The 20,826-nt window shown below is 35.4% G+C and overlaps 1 protein-coding gene across 2 annotated transcripts in view; it reads right to left on the bottom strand.

The window, feature by feature from the left end:
* TTC7B (tetratricopeptide repeat domain 7B) overlaps positions 1–20,826 on the bottom strand; it is a 130,240-nt gene that overhangs the window by 33,351 nt on the left and 76,063 nt on the right. Inside the window, exons 16-19 of one of the 2 annotated variants that reach the window (XM_069018067.1) lie at positions 12,339–12,455; positions 8,285–8,382; positions 4,734–4,898; positions 2,955–3,005 (exon numbers count right to left, since the gene is read on the bottom strand). In XM_069018067.1, the coding sequence (XP_068874168.1) occupies positions 2,955–3,005; positions 4,734–4,898; positions 8,285–8,382; positions 12,339–12,455 (431 nt within the window). The remainder of the gene's footprint in view (positions 1–2,954; positions 3,006–4,733; positions 4,899–8,284; positions 8,383–12,338; positions 12,456–20,826) is intronic. The other variant, XM_069018068.1, reaches the window with a different exon arrangement.

The raw sequence follows: 20,826 nt of genomic DNA on the forward strand, positions 1-20,826 counted from the left end.
GACTTTGTATAAAGTGGCAAAAAAAGAAGAAAAAAAAAATTCAAAGTATTTCTAAAATTTTTCTTTGAAGTGCTATTATTCAAGTTGTTTATTTTTCCTTTTAGGAAAAAGGTACCTCATAATATATTGCACCAATTAGTTCTCTGAAGAAAACACACACATATACAAAGCAATGGCCAATTAGGCATCTTTCAGGGACATTGCACTCATGCTAATACTCTAACCCATGAACCCCTAAATACTTCTTTAGTATTGTCACAATTAGCTGTCATCTGACTAATTACTGGCTCCTTCTGTTAAAACACATTTTGTAAACTTTCATTTTGCAGACAAATAAAAATCATTTAAAGATTGTGTGTACTAAAAAGTTTTTTCCTACTTTCCTTCAAATTTTACTCAAGCATTTTCATATTAGAACTAATTTATCTGAACCCTTGTCCTAATCCAGGATGTCCTAACAGGTTCAGATCTCTATATTCACATGATAATTCTAAACCACACACTAATTTCAACTACAGCTGGTAAAGATACAAAGTAACTTGTAAGAAACTGAGGGTAATGAGTACATCTTAGAGTCTGCTCAAGGCTCTACAGATCCTATGTAGCCAGTTTATTTGGAGGTTTCCTGTTGGTTTTGTCACCAGCTCTTCTCTCTCATCTCAGTCTTATCTGCACTTTGCCTTCTTTGGTCTGAGGTCAGTACCCACAGCCAAACACAAGCATATCCTACTTTCAGTATTACAATTCACTCTGTTGTAGCTTCCTTCAAATGCTCAGACAGAGCTGCAGCAATTTCTCATTTAATATTTTACTGTATCTTTCACACAAAAAATACTCTTGCTCTTCCCAGACAACTTTTATACCTGATGTTATAGCATGCCACTTAAATATCAAGAAAGAAATCCATCCAAATACCACAAGCAGCAAAGAGTATTTACTTTGAAATAGAAATCATGAAGCCTGGAAAATTTATATATCACCAAAATAGATCCTGGCTACTCACTTTCATTTGTTTAGCCTTGTTCTGAAGCTTGTTTATACTAAAAAGGCCAAGTGTGAAACAGGGACTATCTTTGCAAGACGTAGAATTCACTACTTAAATTGATTAACATCTGGAATCGCAATCACATTGCACATTACAAAGTGTGACAGAAGGTTTTAACCATGACAAAATGTTCCTAAACCAAAAAGGTATAACCTCCCACTCAAGTTTCCTATAATGGCACTTGCCCAGAATCTAGTTTCTACTCATCATACTAACATCCTATGTTGCAGATTCAATGTTTCAATTCAATCTCAAATAGAAAATCTACCAAGAGCCTTGAACAAAGAAAATTTAACCAAGAAGTCACCTCACAGAAACCTTTCTTTTCCAAGTCACACCTACAGTTAAATTTCTGTGAATAAAGTATTCAGTTTATTCTCTTCAGGCTTTTCTGAAATGTTACAGGAGAGGCCAAATGAACTCATCCATTAAATGCCATTTATAATACCATACATCCTATGTAAATGAGCATATTATGACTTCTTCAGTTCTTTCCTTTGTCATTTCCACATAAATTCTTCACAATGCAGTGTAATGGTCATGAATTAATACATGGACTCTATCAGGACCTAGATGGCATGAAGGCTTGGAGAAAAACAAAATCACTTTGCTATGTACATCAAATTTTCCTTCTGAAAATGAGTAATAGAATGGCTGCTCATCCTTCATGGAACATGTTCATATCAACTCACAAAAACACTATGGCAGGATTTCTTTTTATACCATAAAAGTGAATATTACTCAACAGTTTTACATTCATCCCATTTTAAACATTTCAACATGTACACAAAGAAAAAAATGCTTTAACTGCAATGCTTATGCAGGAGAAAACAGGAAAACCCCCATGACTCCACTTGGCATGCAGACGAAGAGCTGGAAGTAAGAATATTAGTGGTGTGACACACAGAGAACTCCAAGGAAAGCGATTACATAATGCAAAGAGGCAGCACCTTCTGCAGGACTGATACATCCCTGAAGTGATGCATTTGATAAGACAGATTGGCAGATTTAGCCACATTTCTCAGTTTTTTCCTTTAAAATTCATTGAGAGTCTGAGATACCTTTCACAATCACAAATTACAAAGCTATCTTATCTTTTACTGCAAAGTTATGCATGGAGATTATAGCAGTCAGGTATGGACAGCATCATTCACAAAGCATCCTCTCAGCTCTTTGAAAAAGATCTTCTGTGCTTAGTCACTGCCAAACGTGTTGGTTTATCTATCTTTTCACTTTTCTCTCCTTCACCAAATTGATGTCCTGTACTACCCCATAAAAATCTATTGAGAGGTAAACAATGAGAAAAAATACAATTTAGTATTGAATGCTATGAACACAGCTTTATAAAGTAACTGGTTAGAGAAAAATAATATTATTTCAAGTCCTGGTTAAAACAACAATTATTTTTATTGATCTATAGTCTTCATTCTTTCTTATTTAGCTTGCTTTCATAATTTCATTATTTCAAAGTGTACTCTTCATTTATTTTACAAGCAAAACTTTTACCACAAAAGAAAGTAATAGTTTGAGTCACAACAGTAGTTGCAATATTGCATTCTGGATCAATGTACCTCTTTAGGAACAGCAGTGGCATAATATCTTCTTTAATACAATGTACTGGCAGTTGGCCATTATGTTACACAAGACCTGCCTAATATATCTTTATTTGTAGTCCTCTAGAAATGAATACTGCCTCTTTAATTATTAAATGCAAGTGTTAGTTGAGTGCATTCAGGTCTTGTAAGATTACAGCCCTTAGGATGACTGAATGGGCAAAGAGCATCAGCCTTGCTTTACACACTATCAAGCTTCAACTACTGATGGACAAAACATTTACGTTTTGTCGTAGAGGAAAAGGTGATTTTAGTCCTTGAGAAATTAATACAGCTGCACAGTGAATACTACTTACAAACTGAAAAAAGGGAGTAAACCCCATGAAAGTAAGCATCTGATGGATTGCCTTTGGATAGATCAAAGCACAAATTAAAATCCAAAGTAAGAAGAAAAAAAATGTTATATATATATATATATATAAGCCAAAAATTCTAAGAAAGCAAAAGGATTTCTGATAATCTTCAAACCATAAATCAGGTTTTCAAAGGATAAAAAAATTAAATAAGATGCTACACCTCTAAAATCATGTTTCTGTTTAACAGAAATTGGAAGTCAGTAATACAAAATGCCCTTGGCTTCTTTCACCAGAAAAAAAAATTGAATTGAAAAAGATATAGAACATGAGATTTTCAGCCCCTTAAATTATACTAACATACTATAGGCATCTAGGGAAATGGCTCCTTACTCAGACAGCTTTATCTTTCATTAATTATTGACACTATACAAAGGACTCCAGTATCTTTTTTTCTTTTCTTTTTCATGGTTCTGCTACTTCTCATGCATATGGTAGAAGCTCCTTTCCCTGAGGACACAGTAGCTTGGAAATGCAAAACTTGGGCTTCACATAATGGAATCTGTGCTTTGGCTTCATCATTCTTTCAGTTCGCCTTCATTCTTGAGTAGGTTCTTATTAACTTATAGCTTTGCAAAGAATAAGAACAAGTAATTTAAAATTAACTGGAATGTACTCTTTATAGTATAGGTCTGAGCAAGTTCAACTCAACGACACCCAAACCTGTAAAAGCAGCCAATGAGAAAGTTAAGACTTCAGCTTCGGTAGGACACAGATTTCCTGGCATCTGAAGGCAGAACTTTCCTTAATTTCCAGTTACAGGCTTACATATGAGCTAGTGTTTTCAAGACTCTGGTCTTACGTCAGCTATTTTAACAAGTGAACTTTTGCTAATACGCAAAGATTTATTTGCTACATTTTGGTTGGAATTAATATCTTTGACATGAAATCAGTCTAAAGACTAGGTATCAAAATTAATTTCTTAAGATCAGATTATAGTAAATTCAGTGACAAAAACAGCACTATGTAGGAGTGAATGGCAATTTAACAGAAATTAAAAGGAGTTAAAAAGAAATGGCTACAAAGCTTTGTTGATTTTACCCTGTCACCTGAACTACTCTGGCAGCATTGCTGTACAGGTTGTTATCAAACAGCATGGGGATTGATCTTACAGCTGGTTTAAATTGGCATCCTTTCAATTAACAACAGAATGGCTTTTGACTTGAAACAGCAGAATGCTGATTTTCACTGCTCTAATGCCTCTTCCAAATCATACCAATATGCCCTACCTGCATTATGATACACACTGATACTTAGGCAATGGTTTCCTTCATGTGAATTTTCAGGGAATGTTTTGGATGCAATTAGTTAAAGGCTTTCTGAAATTAAATTAATAAAAACTGTCCAGATAAGAGGAGATTCTGTGGCAGGGACAGTCTTGTTAGGCAAAAGATGCCAGCACTGGAAATAATTTACATCAGTAAATGCTACAAAGCAGCCTTGACCAATAATCTCTTTTACTGAACACCTATGATTTTCTCTAACACTCATGAGAACAGAGTATTAAATGTGTCTGTAACTTTACATCTTTTGCGATCAATAGAACAGTCTTCTCTGATGAAACTCTTAAAACCCATGCAGTATTTAATGAAAAGCAGCTGAAAGGCCAGATTTCACAGACACTGTTGAAACATAATCTATTTAAACATGGTTTATCAGCTATGAAGATTATCAGAAAAATACAGCACAAACACACCCATCAGGAATAGAAAGCCAATTTACAGCGAGTAGGTGAACAGGGCTCAGGAACTTGGTCACAGTATGGAGAGGCTGCATGGGGCCAGACAAAGGTATCTGGTTTAGGATGAGGATGAGGAAGATGAGAAGATACAAACAGTTGGAGAGGAGACTCTGTTCTTGAGAGAGAAGATGAGGAAGTATCAGAGGCTAAAAAGCGAAACAAAGAGAAGGTAAGGGAGTGTGGGGGGGGGACAGGAAAGAAAAAAGATCCAACAGGGTTAACGGACTCATGGATGCCAAAAATGCAAAGCATTTGTTTCACTATTCAGTAAGATCAAAATGGCTCCTACGTAAAATAAATGTCACTTCTGAAAGCAAAAGTAACAAAAAAATACCGCTTTATTTATATGCGCTCTCCTTTCATACTAAATTTTATTTAAAAAAGCAAATTAAAGATTTTTTTCCCCTATGTTCCAATGCATAAATTTAAAAAATATATTTATGGGGAAATAAAGGCCAAAATCTAAAACTCAGATTACATTGTTTCTTACTATGATAAAGTCAGTGGACTGCAACTAAACTGAACAGAAAGTTTTAAAAAAGATTGATCGCAATTTATCTTAACCAAATAGCCAATGAGTCTGTAGAGATTTGCATATTTTTACCTGTTGTTGGATATGAAATGTGTGTGCCTCCCAGTGAGATTGATTGGTTCACCAAAGGCCTTTTTTTTCCCCCTCTACATTTATTTCCTTCCTCAATACATACAAATATGAGTGCACGCCAGTCATGGCAAGCCAAGTGAAATGGAGACAAAGTAAATTTGACATAGTTATTGATCAGGACATTAGAATCAGCAGTGTAGCCATGTAAGAAATCTACAATACACTCTTGATACTTCAAAGGCTACACAAACTTAAACTTGAATCACTTAATTATTATAGGATTGGTAAGAACTCCATATAAAGCAGGTTTCTAATACTTTTTTTTTTAAAGGTCAAATTCTGCTTAATTGATACATCTAAGAATAAGATGAATTTACATCCACTGCAGCTAGATTTTTTTGGAAAGATTTTACATAAACTTCAAATTTGAATTTTAGCTCTCATTTCTTGGTACTTAGATGACTGAACTCAGACTAGACAGGCAAAGGGTATCATCATCATCATCATCACAGATGGCAAGCAAAGCTATGAAGGGCAAAATTTCCAAATGTTCACATGTATTCACACATATAAATGTATTCACAATGTAGCACTGCACAAGGTAGTTTAATGAGGAGAGGAGCAAACATTTCCATCCTAAGACGACTTTCAGCCAGAACTTTCCTGCACTTTAACATTTGTTTACTTATTTGCCAAATTCCTTCTGCATTTCTAAACTCTGTGAATCCACAGATTTTGCAGGTGAGCTCTTTCAGCCCTATATAGGTCTAAAATCTTGACCATCTATAGTTTCTATCATCTACCTATTGTGAATAATATTTTATTGACAGCCTGCTTAAGCTTTCTCAAACACTTTGACAAGCCTGACTGCTTTGATTCTTATAGTACCATAATCTTTTAATTCCTCCTTTATAATTATATAAAGAATGTTTATATAATATTCTGATGAAGAATTCTGGACGAATACTGGATGTGGAGATTTTTTATATCTATAATTACATAGAAACAGTAGATAAAGAAGCTCTAGTCCTTGCCAGAAATTGAGCACTAGTATTGCAACAAGGTTTCTTCTGCTAAAATTAACAATTAGCAAAACCCCACCAACAAACAAAATCAACTCCAACTCCCAATCAAAAAAAAAAGAAAACATAAGGGACATCCACCCACTGATCCTCCACAATTACCCTTTATAAGATAAATAATCAAAAAGGGATCCCATGTTTTTAATTTTCCATCTTGCTCTCCTCGACAATAGAGTTAAGTTCTAACAACACAGCTGAGATTCAGAAAAAAGTACAATTTGGACCTGCTAGAAAAATCAGAATGTATGCAGAGATCCTATTTTGATCAGGGTATTGGCTGCAGGATTTGAATCTGAGGCAAGCTTCTTGAAAAGCTTACTGTTTTGAATGAGGTTTTATGTTTACTTAAAAGCACTGAGGAATATTCAGCCTTTAAAGTGCACCAATTCACTGTGCTCTCAATGTGGCAGATATGAAACAGGACACCCTGAAGGTATAAATCAAGAGCTGTATGTCCCCACTGGAAAAGAAACAAACAAAAAAGCACCACAAAAAACCTTTCATAACACCCACCCACAACAAGCACTTTTTTGAAGGCATAAAATTTTATCTATAGCTATGTCTATCTATATATGTACATGAAACCTATAAAATCTAGTTATGTTCTTAAAACAATTAGGCAGACTAGAATATAGAATGATCACCATAGAATGATATAATGTTATCTTATCCATTTTAATTATACAAATACAAGAAGACAGAAGATTCCACGTTGTTATATCATACTGCTATTCTCTGAAATCAAGTGATCTGATCTTTGCAATCAAAACTGCTTGCACTATAGCAAGCACAGAACACTACCTTAAGTTCAAGATTGAGTGAACATTTAATCCAATTTTAATGTTCAGAAGTTAAATAGCTAAATTGGATTTTTCTCTACTGCACTATTCTGATATTAAGCAAAGACATTATACATTTCAATGTGTCTTAATTTATGGGTTAAGTGTACTCAAATTCATAGGCTGGCAAATTTTCCCATAAGCTGTTTGTGTCAAAGAGTGATTGAGCAGAAATACACCCCTGAAAGGTGCCAGGAAAAGCATTCTACGGTTTTAAAAAGAAATAAGAAAACTCTCAATATTTAGAACACAAGTAAGATATGGAAAAAATTTTTGGAATTAGCAGCATCATGATAATTCCTTCTGCAATCTTTGCAGAATGCATGGCTCACATGCTTTTTGATTGCTTAACTTTTAAAGTACATTAGTTTGCCTTGTGATAACTTAATATATTAATACAGGCAAATTATATATTGTCAGTATTTACTCACATGTAACAATCTTAGCTTTTATGTAGCACAACTGTGCACCACAATTTTTTATATGTATATAAAAATACCACAGTATGTATCATTTACAATAAATAAATTTTGCTTATGTCAAAGTATGCCCACAGTAAGCCTACCCACCCATGTAATTATATTTTAACATATAATTGAGATTTTACCTAATTAACATCTGATACTTTTTGAGATTAAATGTTCTCTGAAGTTTTTTTTATTTACCTTTTAAACAAAAAGGTGCAAATACAGAATAGACCAAAAAGCACAGGACTTTGGCAAGTAGGCTAGTTCAGCATACTAATTTTTAGTCCTTGCATAAGGAAATGCTACTAAGCTCAGCAAGATCAATACCATAGATATTTTAATTTACAGAGAACATGGTCAGCAAGTACTTCATAAATAAAAAAAGAAAAAAATTTATATCACACAATGTCTATTTCCACATATATGACAATAATGAAAATATAACTTCATTATGCAAAATCAGGGGAAAAAAAAACGAACACCAAATCTATCTACGGCCAGATCATTTAACCTCTTTCATTGCTGATGTGCAGTTCTTACCTGTTTCAGGATCACTGAAATCTGGTAATGTAATTGTATTAAGCTGTCGTCTATCGGCAATAGCTCTGTCTAACAAGCTGCTCCCACGTCCAGAATCACTGTAATGAAGTACAGAAATTGTAAGCTATTAAAATCAAAAATTATATACTGATATACAAGTTGCATGCTGCCCTACTCCCACAAAGGTTCTTGCTATAAAAGTTACTGCTATGACCAAATTTAGTACCAAGCACCACTAACCACTCACAGTGCATTAAGCCAGTTGCATTAAAACAGAATTAAGCTGAGCAAAATTAAATCCTTATTTACTTCAGCAATTCTGTTTTCATAATTAATACAACCACAAAGGGAATACTGGATTTTAATTTGATTCATAACTAACACCTCTACAGAAATGATATGGAGTATATCTATCACAGAAAGCTGAGAAGGCAGGTGTTAGGCTGAAAATCCACACTTTCGCCAGACTGAATAGAAACACTAAAGCCAGGACATCTAATTTTAGGTAAAGATGTTATAAAGGGCTGTTTTGGTTTTGTGGTTTGTTTTTTTCTTTATATATGCACACATGCAGATCAACTGCCTAATGTTGAATTTGATTCTAATAGCATAGCAGAAACATTTTGAACACTTCTAACATCTCAGGAGCCAAAGCAGCAGCAGTGATTTTTACTGATTGCACCTGTGGACAAATGCACTTCTACTTTAGCTGTAACTCAGTATCTGCCCCTCAGGCTTCTTGTTGATATGCTTGCTGGAAAACTAATTGCTCCTAGAACTGCTATTAAAGATTCAGCAGAAGAACAGGGACTGAAGAACTGAGTACTTTTTCTCCTTAAGATGAGGCAAGAATTGAGACACACTGTCAGCAAAGTATAAGGAAGCATACATGGGCATTTCTTCTTTAACATTCTATGGTTAGTACAGTAATTTCATTTTTAGGATTGTTAAGTCTGGTACAATTCATTATCAACAAATATTTTCTTTAAAGCCTCATTAAAAAACCAAACCACCCCACAAACTTAAAAGTAATTAAGTTTTAAAGCAATTGAACTGCTAGCCCAACTTAAGAGTGTAAACTTTCGTCTGAGTCTCCCTGATGAGAAAAAACTATGAAATTCCTAGTTTAAAGTAAAGCCTGAGAAACTTTAATCTAAACTGCAAGACTGCAGTTCAGCACATCTCTCTATTTGCCTTAATTTTACAATTGCTTCCTTCTGAATTTGAATTGAGAGAAGGGCAAGAATTCTACAACAGTTCTTAATTGTTGCAAAAGTCAGTGATACAACATCCTCTCTTTGTAGAGCTGTTACTGAAATGGTAGAATTAAAATTTTGCAGTACCCTAACATTATTGCATTATTTCCTTACAAAATGACATCATTATAGAAATCTACAGGAAACAGAAGGGAACTTTCTGGGACATGCACTATCAGCTATAGTGTTCCATCACTTGGTGTGAATTTTCTGTGGTAATTACTTCCTCAATCCACATGCAACCACATGCCAAATGTTGCTGACAAGTAGAGCCAGACCTACCATCAGTATCTTCCAAGCACAGCACTGGCACTGTGGTTTGTTCCTTTTCCAAATGCAAACCATGAAGTGGGAAAGAATTCAACTATTTTCTAATGCATTTTAAGCAGTAGGCTAAAGGCAAACATCTTCCAAGCCTTGCACCACAAAGTAATTTTAAAATTCATATTAACCATCTCATGAGAAAAAAGTTTGTATGTCAATTAAAGACAAAAGTTCTATCTCAACTGAACAAAGGTAATGCACAGTATTGCATTTGGCCCTTTTTAAGGTATATCTAGGCATTTGTGATTTATTTTTATTATTAAAAGATTATTGGGGACACTGAACCCAAGTTCCCACAAAATCTGATTAATTGCAGAAGAAATATTTAATATAAACCACTGCTTATCAAAAAAGTAAATTCTTTTCTCATTGGGAAAATGATACACTAAATTAGTTTTCAGTCTAAATCAGAATAGAAAAAGATATTTCAAATAAGCATAAAAGATATTTAAATCTTTGAAAAAAAATTACAAATAGGTTTAAAATTATTAAAAGACCTTTTATTACTGGCTTAAAGAACTTTTTTTAAAAAGGCTTCAATTATTTCCAGTGGCAGACATAATTTTCAAATGGTGCTTTGCAATAAAATGAAGCGTATGTTAAAACTACAAAAGTTGGAAAATTAAAGTTTTCACAATAATCCTGCATCATCATTCTTCAGTACATAAGGAGTGCAGCTGTGTGAATAGAACCTCCCAGTCACATTTCAGGTCTCTTTATTCACTGCTTGATGTAACTCTGAATGTGTGATTTGGGAAACCTGTCTCCTTCCATCATGACACTTATCCACAGGTCCTGTTCATTCCAATCTGAATTTGATCTTAATGCACTGCCATAACTTCAAGAAAAGACTGAGATGTTGAGATAAAAAAAATCAGTATTAAAAAAAAAAAAACCAGATGCAAAGTAGTCCTCACTAATTTTTCTGCTTAGATGTTCTTGAAGGAGAATGGTGCCAAGGAGAGTTATCAACTACTGCTGTTTGAAGCTGACACAGCCAAGAGTAAGTTTTCACAGTCACTGCTGATGTCTGAAGGAGGCATTACTTAATGTGTGTTTAACATGGCACAGTAGCTCTTAGCACAAGAACAAGAACAACAACACAGTAACGACAAGCTATGATGAGAGCCCTGATCTGTGTAAAGGATGTAACAGCAGAGATGGAAGGTGAAAAGTTGTGTTGGAGTACATGCAAAGCCAGTCTGAAATTAGGCTTGTACAGAAACTGTAGCTATTCTGCAAAGTACAGCATTCAGACACTAAACTCTTAACCCTGCCTGCCCACACACACAACCAGCTAACTAAAATAAAGCACCACCCACTAAGTTAAAAGAGAAATTTTCTCCCTGGCCCCTACTCCTCATTCAGTGAAAAGATTCAGCTCAAACCTTTCTGGCTGCTGACACACTTGCTTTGTGTAACCTGAGTGATGCTCCCTGCTCCACAACGCAGTGTCAGGGTCTCTCAATATGCTGTGACTGACTCAGGTGCCTTCCCAGCCTTCTCCTGCCACACCCTCCAAACTTTGCTGCTCTGAATGCTCACTAGCTCCCTAAGGAGAGAAGCAGTTCTGCCTCTTCTGCCATTAGGTCAACTCTGTCAATCTTCTTAAAGAGATGCCTGTGTTTACATGACTGGAATCAAAGTACAGCAAAAACTGCATGTCCACCATACTGCTGCACAGGTATCTAATGTCACCTGGTACAAAGCCTTTCTGCTGCAGCATCTCTTCTCCAGAAGCTGTCAACCCTTCAAACGACCAGATAGCAGGAAATTCTGCTTGTCTCATTCTCCAGGTATTTGATAAACAAGTTGAATAGTACCAGCATGGATTCCTGCTAAATAGCCTTCCCATTTGTGTCACAGCTTATCTAAACATATATGGCAAAGGACCTTCACAAAAGCATTTTGGAAACCCAAACAGGACTATAAGAACATATCTATGTACTTGTTAATGCCCCTGAAGAACCTAAATAGGTTCATAAACAAGACCTCCCTTTAAAAGACAGCCATGCTGACTATGCAAGCACATCATATCTATCCACATGTGATCCCTGATGCTTCTATGGTTTTAATTAATGTCTTGTCCTCTTTCATATTATTTTTGAAAGTCCTTGAACTAAATTCCTACTACAGCAATCTCTCTCCTAGACAATATAAAAGACTAAAACCCTGATCAGGAAATGAAACAAGACCATACCAATACATTGAGAATGGATGGGTTACCCAATCTGTGTAACCAGCCTTTATCACTGCAGAATTTAGTAGCTTTGGCATACCTTACTTCGTGGAAGCCTGGGTAGTTCCACATGACCATCAACTGGTGTCTTTGCAAGTCAGTCTCCAGATACCCCGGGGATTAGTTTGTTCATGTGAAATACCAAAACAGGTAAATGCAGGACTGCTGACCTAATATTGCCCTGAAAAGCTACTTAGCAAAGTAGTGAGCAGCCCAGCACTCTACAGCATCTTACCTTGGGTTAGTTAGATTGTAGCAGGATTTCCATATCTGGAGCATGTGTTTACAGGTAAGGAGTGCTTCATCTGGGCCTCTGCACAGGGACTCCAATTTGACTTTTGTAAACAGTAATCTAGTGAAAAGGAAAGGGAAATTAAAAGATTACAATTCAAGAAAAACAAAGACAGTCAGCATCACACCAAACTGGAGAAAACATACAGTTTAATATTACATACAGTAATAATTTAAGTAATAGTTTAATGAAGTAATTACAATAAATATCTAATGCCATCAGAGTAACAGCGCTTTTTACAAGATGCCCTTCAACTGGACAGAAACAATAGTTGACAGGATTTTTTTAATTTTAAAAAAAGTTACAAGACAACGTAGCTTATTGATATTAGCAGTACCCCAGGATTCCACAGGATGGATCAAGTTGTAGGTTTTCCACAAAGATTAACCTAGACACCTTCCTAGTTACTTAAAGAATATAAATACAATGTGACAATAAAGGAACTAGTCCATTGATAGGCACATTTATAGGAGTCACAGCACCTAGGAACAGATAATACACTAGAAAAATACTAACTGAAAAGCAATTTTTAGTAAAATCCCATATTAAAGAACACAAAGCAGGGGAAGAGCATGCATATAAAACTGTTAGCCTACTTTCTGTTTTAAAACCCAGGTGTACTTTGGTGTTTTATTCCACTGCAACCTTAATCATACTAAGTGAAAAATTTATATGATTGCTCATATGGTTTGCGTGGGAAGACTGAGAAGGGTGTAGCGGGTGGGTATGTGTGAAAACTCAGAAGTTTCTTATCCCAAATACAAACTTGGAGGCTGCTAATAGTAACTGAAAAGTGCAGAGAGTTTTCTCAAGAATAAGAAATTACATCGAGTTACAGTAGTTAAATCCTTAGCATTGCACTGAACATCCTTGGCAGAAACTACCCAGCATGGAAATCTAAAACTGAATCACACAACATTAAGTGTGCAGTGTGTGTGTTGTGGGACTGAGAAGAAACAAAAGGCAGGTCACTGCGTTAGCTTAAGAAAATGAGCACCTGCCAGGTACATAAGGTCATATGGAGTCTCACCTGGTATCTTGTAAGAATGAAGAGAAGAGTAATCAGTTACACTAGTTTAGCTTTCTTCCTATCAGTAAATTGGATTTGAGTATACAGGGAACTATATGGATAATTTAAAGCTGTGTTTCATTTGGCAGAGATGTCCTCTCTAGATATTTGTTTAACAGTGACTATATCACTGAAAGAAAAACATGCCCAGGTCTGTCCATCATTTTACTGAAGAGAGAAGGAAAAATGACAAATAACATCCTCCTTCCTTCACACTCCCCTCGTCTATTCTATCCTTAACACATGCACACACACACCTCACCCAAACAGCAAGACCTAGGCATCAAAACCTGAAACCAAAATCACAGGAACCTATCACATACAAACCCTTTCCTGCTTCTCTGTATGTAAGATAGTACATCTGACTGTTTGAAGAGCTTATAGAAGTTCAATTTCTTAAAATTTGTGATCATAAAGCATTTTACAAAAGTTATGGAACACAATCAATTCAGAAGCATTGAATTTGCAAGTCATTCTAGAGTCAATAATCCTAATATATACCTTATTATTATGTAGAGTTTACAGACAGACTGAATTCCCATTAACAGCATTCAAGTATTTAAGAGTTTCAGGAATTTTGTAGCAGAGGGAAGGCACAGGGTCAGTAAAATGCTAAGGTTCAGCAAGCAAGATTTTAAAGGAAAAATGGAGCAGGGAATAGAAAGGGAGGGGATTTGGTTATTAAGAAATTACTTAAAAATACATGTACAAAATAACAGGAGTCTGTGTAACAAAAATGTTGGAACCTGGGCTACTAGTGTAGGATTCAATGTCAAGACAGCAGAAGACAAATATCTGCATAAGAATGAAAGCAACACATCAGTTTGCTGCTTTTGGGTGTACTTAGTACACATTGCAACATCATTCCTGTTTCTTGCACATTGTGGCAGTCTGGACTGGGTGTTTGCACATTTTCCAAAATACAAACAACAAACAAAGTATGATGGAAAAATATTCACAATTCTAATAAAGAAAGGCTAGGAAATTGCATCTAATAAATAAAGTACACTGGTGTGGGATTATCCACACTAAAGCAAAAATAATCTTTTGAGTAGAAAAGGTTGCATTTTTAAAGCCACAAAAGCAACTTCCCTGGATCCAAGAAATATTTGGACTATAAATCTTAAAAGAATGAAGACACCTCAGAAAACTGAAATGGGAGGTTAATAATAAAATGAAAACCTGCCAGCTACTCATACTTCACAAATGGGGGAAGGAATGGAAGAGGAAGGATGCAACAGAAAAGAGGAACACTATGTGACAAACAGGTCTCCCAAATTAACTTAATTTTTTCAAGTTCCCTTGAAACATGGCTGGAGGTATGAGCAGCTCAGGAACAAGTATTACCAGAAAGGTTTTAGAAACCAAGAGGTAGGTTATCTGAAATAAGATTTTCTGAAAGGTCAGCTTCAAGCATCTGTGAAAACAGCTCTTCTGGCACACAGCCTGCATAACAGATACAGAGAATTTTAAACATTACAAGAAGTTTTGATGCACTACTAAAATGACGAGGAATAGATAAAAACTACCAAGTGATAAGATGATGAAAATAAAGCTGTACATTTTATGAGCATCACTAATTATCTGTTTGTTTCTGTTTGAGAGTCAGAAGTTTAAATTACTGGCACATGGTGCCAGAGTAACCTTGACATGGTGGAACAGCAGTCTATTAAGAATACAAGTACTGAGAAAAAGACAATATTCAAAAAAGAAATGAAGAATAGGATAATGTGTCAGAGATGTGGAATAAATATAACAGGTAAGAACAGAAATCTGTTTGGGTCAAATCCTTTGGGGAAGGGAAGTAGGTAAAACAGGTTCTTTCAAAGACAGACTAATAGGGCATTTGTTCTACCATCAGTGTTTTCTCTGGATGCAGATCTTTAACACTGCTAAAAATAAAGTGAATTGTATCATTTTAGGAGATTAATTACCCAGACACAAAATGGAGAACAAATCAAACTCTTAAGTGGAAAGACTTAGTTATTCTTGGAGCTAATAGCTGATAAATTTATGAAATAGCTACTGAAGCAGCAAATGACTCCATTACTTGAAGACTGTTCTCACTAACTAATGAGGACATTATAAAACAGCTGCTCATAACCTAATCCATATATTACTGGATTTTTATTTAAATAAAGAATAAAAATTTCCAAACGGGTTTATAACTAGGTCTTTGAATTTCAGCAGCAAGTAATTTGACAGTGAAGGTTAGCAAACACATTCAAGATGCAGCAGAAGCCTGGTATTTAACACAAAGATGCTCAAACATTTAAGGATCTGCATCTCAAGTTGAGTGGGTAAAACTCCATGTGTGACAAGCCAATCATTGATAAGACTGTGCAAGTAAGACATCAGAAATGTGCAGAGATCCTATCAAGAACAGCAGGGGACAGGCAGGGGACAAAAGAGCAACACAAAAAGCTGCATCTTATTTACATTAGTAAAAAGCAAAGCTAAATTACACCTGAACAGATTATTATACACTAAAATTATAGGTTTTTAAGGCTTTTTTGTTCAAAGTAGGAAAAAAAAGAAAATGTGTTTACTAAACAGGGATGAAAATTAAGAATATTCAGGAATGAACCCCCAGCCTTCACCATAATCTTTACCTGTGCTGTCTGAGATATGAAAACTATGGCAAATGGAGAATAAGAACACTTTAAGAATGACTAAAGTTAATGCAGTCAAAAATAATCCATTTCTCAGAATTATGGAAACAGTGACACATAGGATTGTCCTTTCTAAAGTAAAAACTTTAAAGAAAATATCACTTCTGGAATGACTGGGGAACAGCATCTATACTGCCAATATTTTTGTCAGGAGGGTAGGAACATTAGATAACACCATTAATGAATAAAAGGGTTATTGTTCAAGTTTAGTAAAGAGATTGTACCAAACAACCTGTGTAACCATTATTCCAAACCAGAGTTGCCTAATAGCTGGGCTCATCAATGAAAGACAGCTGTGAAGAGGCCAGATGCAATTCAGGGACTACTCATTGGAACAGAAAGAGAAAGACACAGTGCCATTGTACCATATCCCAGTGAGACCACACCTGGAATGTTATATATAATTCTCATTGTAACTGCTAAAAACACACTTGAGGAATTTCAAATTGGAACAGCTGCAGAGAAAGGCTGTGAGGGTGATCCATTGACTGGAAGCTGCAGAGTACAAAAAATATTTCACTTAGTCAGTCTAGCAGAAAAAAAAAGCCAAGAAGAGGTACAAATTCTTTCTATAAATACAGATGAGACAAGCAGCAGGAAGGCAAAAGAACCATTTATCTAGAGGAAATCGTTTTCACAAAAACAAGTATATCTAAAGGCCATTCAGAATATTAAAACACTAAGGGTGGGCATTAGGTCTTTTAATTTATAATTAAGTTGTAAAAAAGACTGCTTCCTCACAGTTTGTTTTGGATAGACCACAGAAGAGGTAGTGCAAATAACCTTGTATTTTAAAATACAACTGATAAGTTCATGAGAAGTATTACAGACAGGACAACTGTAATAATGGGGCCTTGTGCCATCAAAGGTTCTTGCTACTGCTTTATTTCCTAATTGATGCAAACTGATCTATTAATCCATGATCTAAAGTTTTCTCCACCAGCCAACCAGTGTAATTTGTAGCAAAGAACTTAGGAATCTCCAAAATACAATTGTTGTCCCAACTCTCAGCCAGCCCGTTTCACTTTTTGAAGATGCTACAACCACCAATTTCCTTCCATAGCAACTCTCTTACCTCAGGAGATGAAGAGGAGTTAATTTGTCCAATACTGGCTTAAGCTTTTGAAGGTATTTCTAACCGGTTGAATGAAGCAAAAATTTGAAGTATGGAAGACTGAGCTCTGCTATGGGACAAGTCACACTATTAATATTGAGAACTCTTAGTTCTTTCAGTGAACAGGTATTGCTCACCTCAAGCATCATTTTTAAATCAGCTGTTTTTCTTTTGGGATCAAGTTAGCAATTTCCACAAGTTGCTGTGAACCATAAGAGCGCAGTGGCTTGGATCAGCCATAGCTGGATATCTGTATTTCATACACTACTGCATGGATGACACCTGCCTTACATTCTGTGATCCTTTCTTCAAATCTAGGAACATGACACATTATCTATGATTCTTTCCCCAGACCTGCCTGCTATAGCACTGTCACTCAATGCAGTAGTAATCAGGAATCTCCCTAATGTCTCTCAGACTAAGCAACATCCTTACAGTTCCACTAGACTTCTTCTGAAGGGTGCATATCCCCCTATCCTGATCAAAACTGCTCAGACTTCTCTATTTTCAGTCAGTGTTGGAAGCAAACTTCATTACTATTCTCTTATTATATAAATTATTTACATTGTTCAGGACTTGAAGAACATAAGGAAGAGCTGTACATAACACTTAAAAGTATGTGCATTGAAAATTATAGTGTAAAGTACCGAAAGCCTTGCTGAGAAACCTAAGAACCACCCTAGGAAAATAAAATTTAAAAGGATGCATCAAATCTGCTTGCGTGGAATGCAGGATTAAAAATGCAACTACTTTGGTTTATGTTTAACCTACTTGGAGTAAACTTACTAAGTTTTAAGAGAACCTTTTTGAATAATTTAAGAGTTTGCTGAGAGTAACTTCAGCTAACAGTATTTTTTACATGACAATCAATTATTAAAAATGTTAGGAAATAATTAATATACTGGGAGTCCCATAAATATGGGTACAACCAAGAAAAAAACCACACAAAGTATCAAACAAACAGCTTGATCTCCCAGAAAACCACATCAATTTCTACAATAGCTTAAGTACAATAATAAACTTTATATAATCAATTCTGATATATAGCCTGTTACTAATGAGACCATAAAAGAAAGGTGAAAAATACCAATTCTGTGTGGAGTTATATTTCATTTTTCACATTTAAGTGCTTATTTGATATATCTCACAACTTTAAATCCTAGAATGCTAGAAGAATTCAGAAGAAGTTGTTCTGGTTTTAAAACCAAGCACCATATCAAAAAAGCAAACAAAACCCCAAACTAAACCAACCCCCACAAAAACTATCAAACAAACAACCCCCCCCTCCCCAAAAAAAACCCCCACCAAGTCTAATCATATGACTTGCAAAATCTTAGACTAATTAGTTTGACAATAATTCTGCACTAAGAAAAAAAATCACAAAAAGGATGATGCAGAATGTAATGCTAAAGATACTGGACTCTGAAAATAAACTCTTTTTTAACAGACAATGTAGACTTCTTTTCATATGATCTGAATTTAAAGGAAAAAATAAATACGGTGATGCAGGACTTACATTCACATGCATACTTCATACTGTTTGATCTCATTTCTGTAACAAACTGTCATAGTGTCAACTGCTTGTGCAAATTAAATCAGGTTAACTATGAGACCCCACAGAATAATTGAAGTGGGAAAGCTGTACACAGAATGCACAAAATTAAGGTGGAACAATTATTATTCAAAATTGATTATTTGCAAGAATCTACATCTATTGACCTTTCCTAGATAAAGCATTAGCAAGTCACTCCTTGCACTCAACAATTACATACAGGGAAAACTGATGACTGACAGGAAACATAAGAAATTAGGAAGTAGGAGGGAAGCCAAACCTTGGCACCGTCCGTTTTCTCTGTGTCAGTACATGCTGTGAGCACGTGCCCTTCTAAAAATCTTGTAATGACTCATAAATAAATGGTTTAGAAGAAAAAGGTTAAAATTAGAAGAAAACCCTGAAGTTCCCAGTGTTTATCTCATTCACAATCCAGATTTTGACAATAGTTTACTGTCTGCAAGTTGGTAGCTTCTTTTAGAAGGAGAACGTAGGGCTGATTGCCTTAAAATTCCTCATTTGAGAGGACTCTAATTTACATGCAATACACCCTCCTAATGAAAAAATCCTTACAAAATACAGTAGGAAACTTCCTCAAGAAACTGTTCAGCAGTACAGCTTAATAGCTGTCATGCCAAATATCTTTTTAAAGATTAAATATATAGCTATTGGAACAAATACAGCCTTTGCAATTTATATGTGGAAACATGTCATAAAAATAACTAACCAAGAAGCAAATAAGAATGCCAGCAAATAGGAAGTTGAATAGAAGTCCCCAGTGAAGCAATTATGCTCAAAATAATTAACACAGCCCTTTTGAGGAGACATGATGCAGGTGCTTCTTTTATAATGAAGTAATAAATGATATTGAAATATTTTCTGCAGTTCTCGTTCACATGTGATAAAACTGGCTACAGTGCAAGGAATAACTGAAAGGGTGGAGAATATGCCCTTACTGCCAGCGAGTGACATTCTTATCAGAAAGGATGTTGGGAGGTGGTCTCATTACAGAAACTACCATCAAGAAAATGAAGTCACCAGGATTGCAGAGGGCTTAGCAAATTATGATATAAAAACCAATGGCTGGAAAGGAACCAATAAGGGATCAATTCAAATTAAAACCAAAAGTGCAGTCTTAATGAAGAGTGCAACTCCAACACTGAAATGAGCTACCACATGCTGCAATGGTTTCTCCAGGTTTAGATGTGTACTTATCAAGATTGGAAATCCTCTGGAAGGTATGCTTTAGCTAAACCTATATTAATATAAAAAGTAAAGTAAATTCAGGAACTTCTAATATATAGACAGTCAGGGGGTTAAGAACTGATCATCCTGGCTGCAAACTACAAATTCAAGCATCCAGTTTTGACAGCTGTCCCTTTCACACATGCTGTAGAAAGCTTACAGCTTCACATTATTCAATTCCCAAATACCTGCCTCATTACCAAAACACAAAACGACACAATTGAAAAATTTAACCTACGGGGGAATGACAACATGAAACTAGACAGACTATGAAAGACATATAGTTTTGTAAAGGATGTATTTACACATTCAGTGATCTTAGATGCAACCATAATAATCAAAGTACAGAAAGAAACTTATAGAGGTGTCTGCTGCAAAGTGAACCACTGCACAGTCAGTCTACTCATTTTCAGTATTCAAGGAGAGTTCTATTATCAGAAGAGAGAGACATAAATATAAAGAGTTAATTATAAAACATGAAAAGCCATCATTTTTAAGTACCTTGAAATCACTCAAAATCCAACACTGGCAACAGGAGGTCAAACAATCAAATGTAGCTTTTGTAAAAACTCCAGGAAAGCACTCAACTTAATAAAAAATAAGCATCCTAAACTGTTTCTCAATCAATCACCAAACATTCTCCAACTGCAGCCACACAGATCCCAAGTACTGGGAAGCCCATACACACACAAAAACATGGATGAAGTAAAAATAGGCTGTTCAGATTGCTATTTGAAGCATGACTCCCAAAAAAAGCAAAAGAAGCAACAAAACCAGCC

This window comes from Aphelocoma coerulescens, chromosome 5 (assembly GCF_041296385.1).
Source record: "Aphelocoma coerulescens isolate FSJ_1873_10779 chromosome 5, UR_Acoe_1.0, whole genome shotgun sequence".
Classification (NCBI taxonomy): domain Eukaryota; kingdom Metazoa; phylum Chordata; class Aves; order Passeriformes; family Corvidae; genus Aphelocoma; species Aphelocoma coerulescens.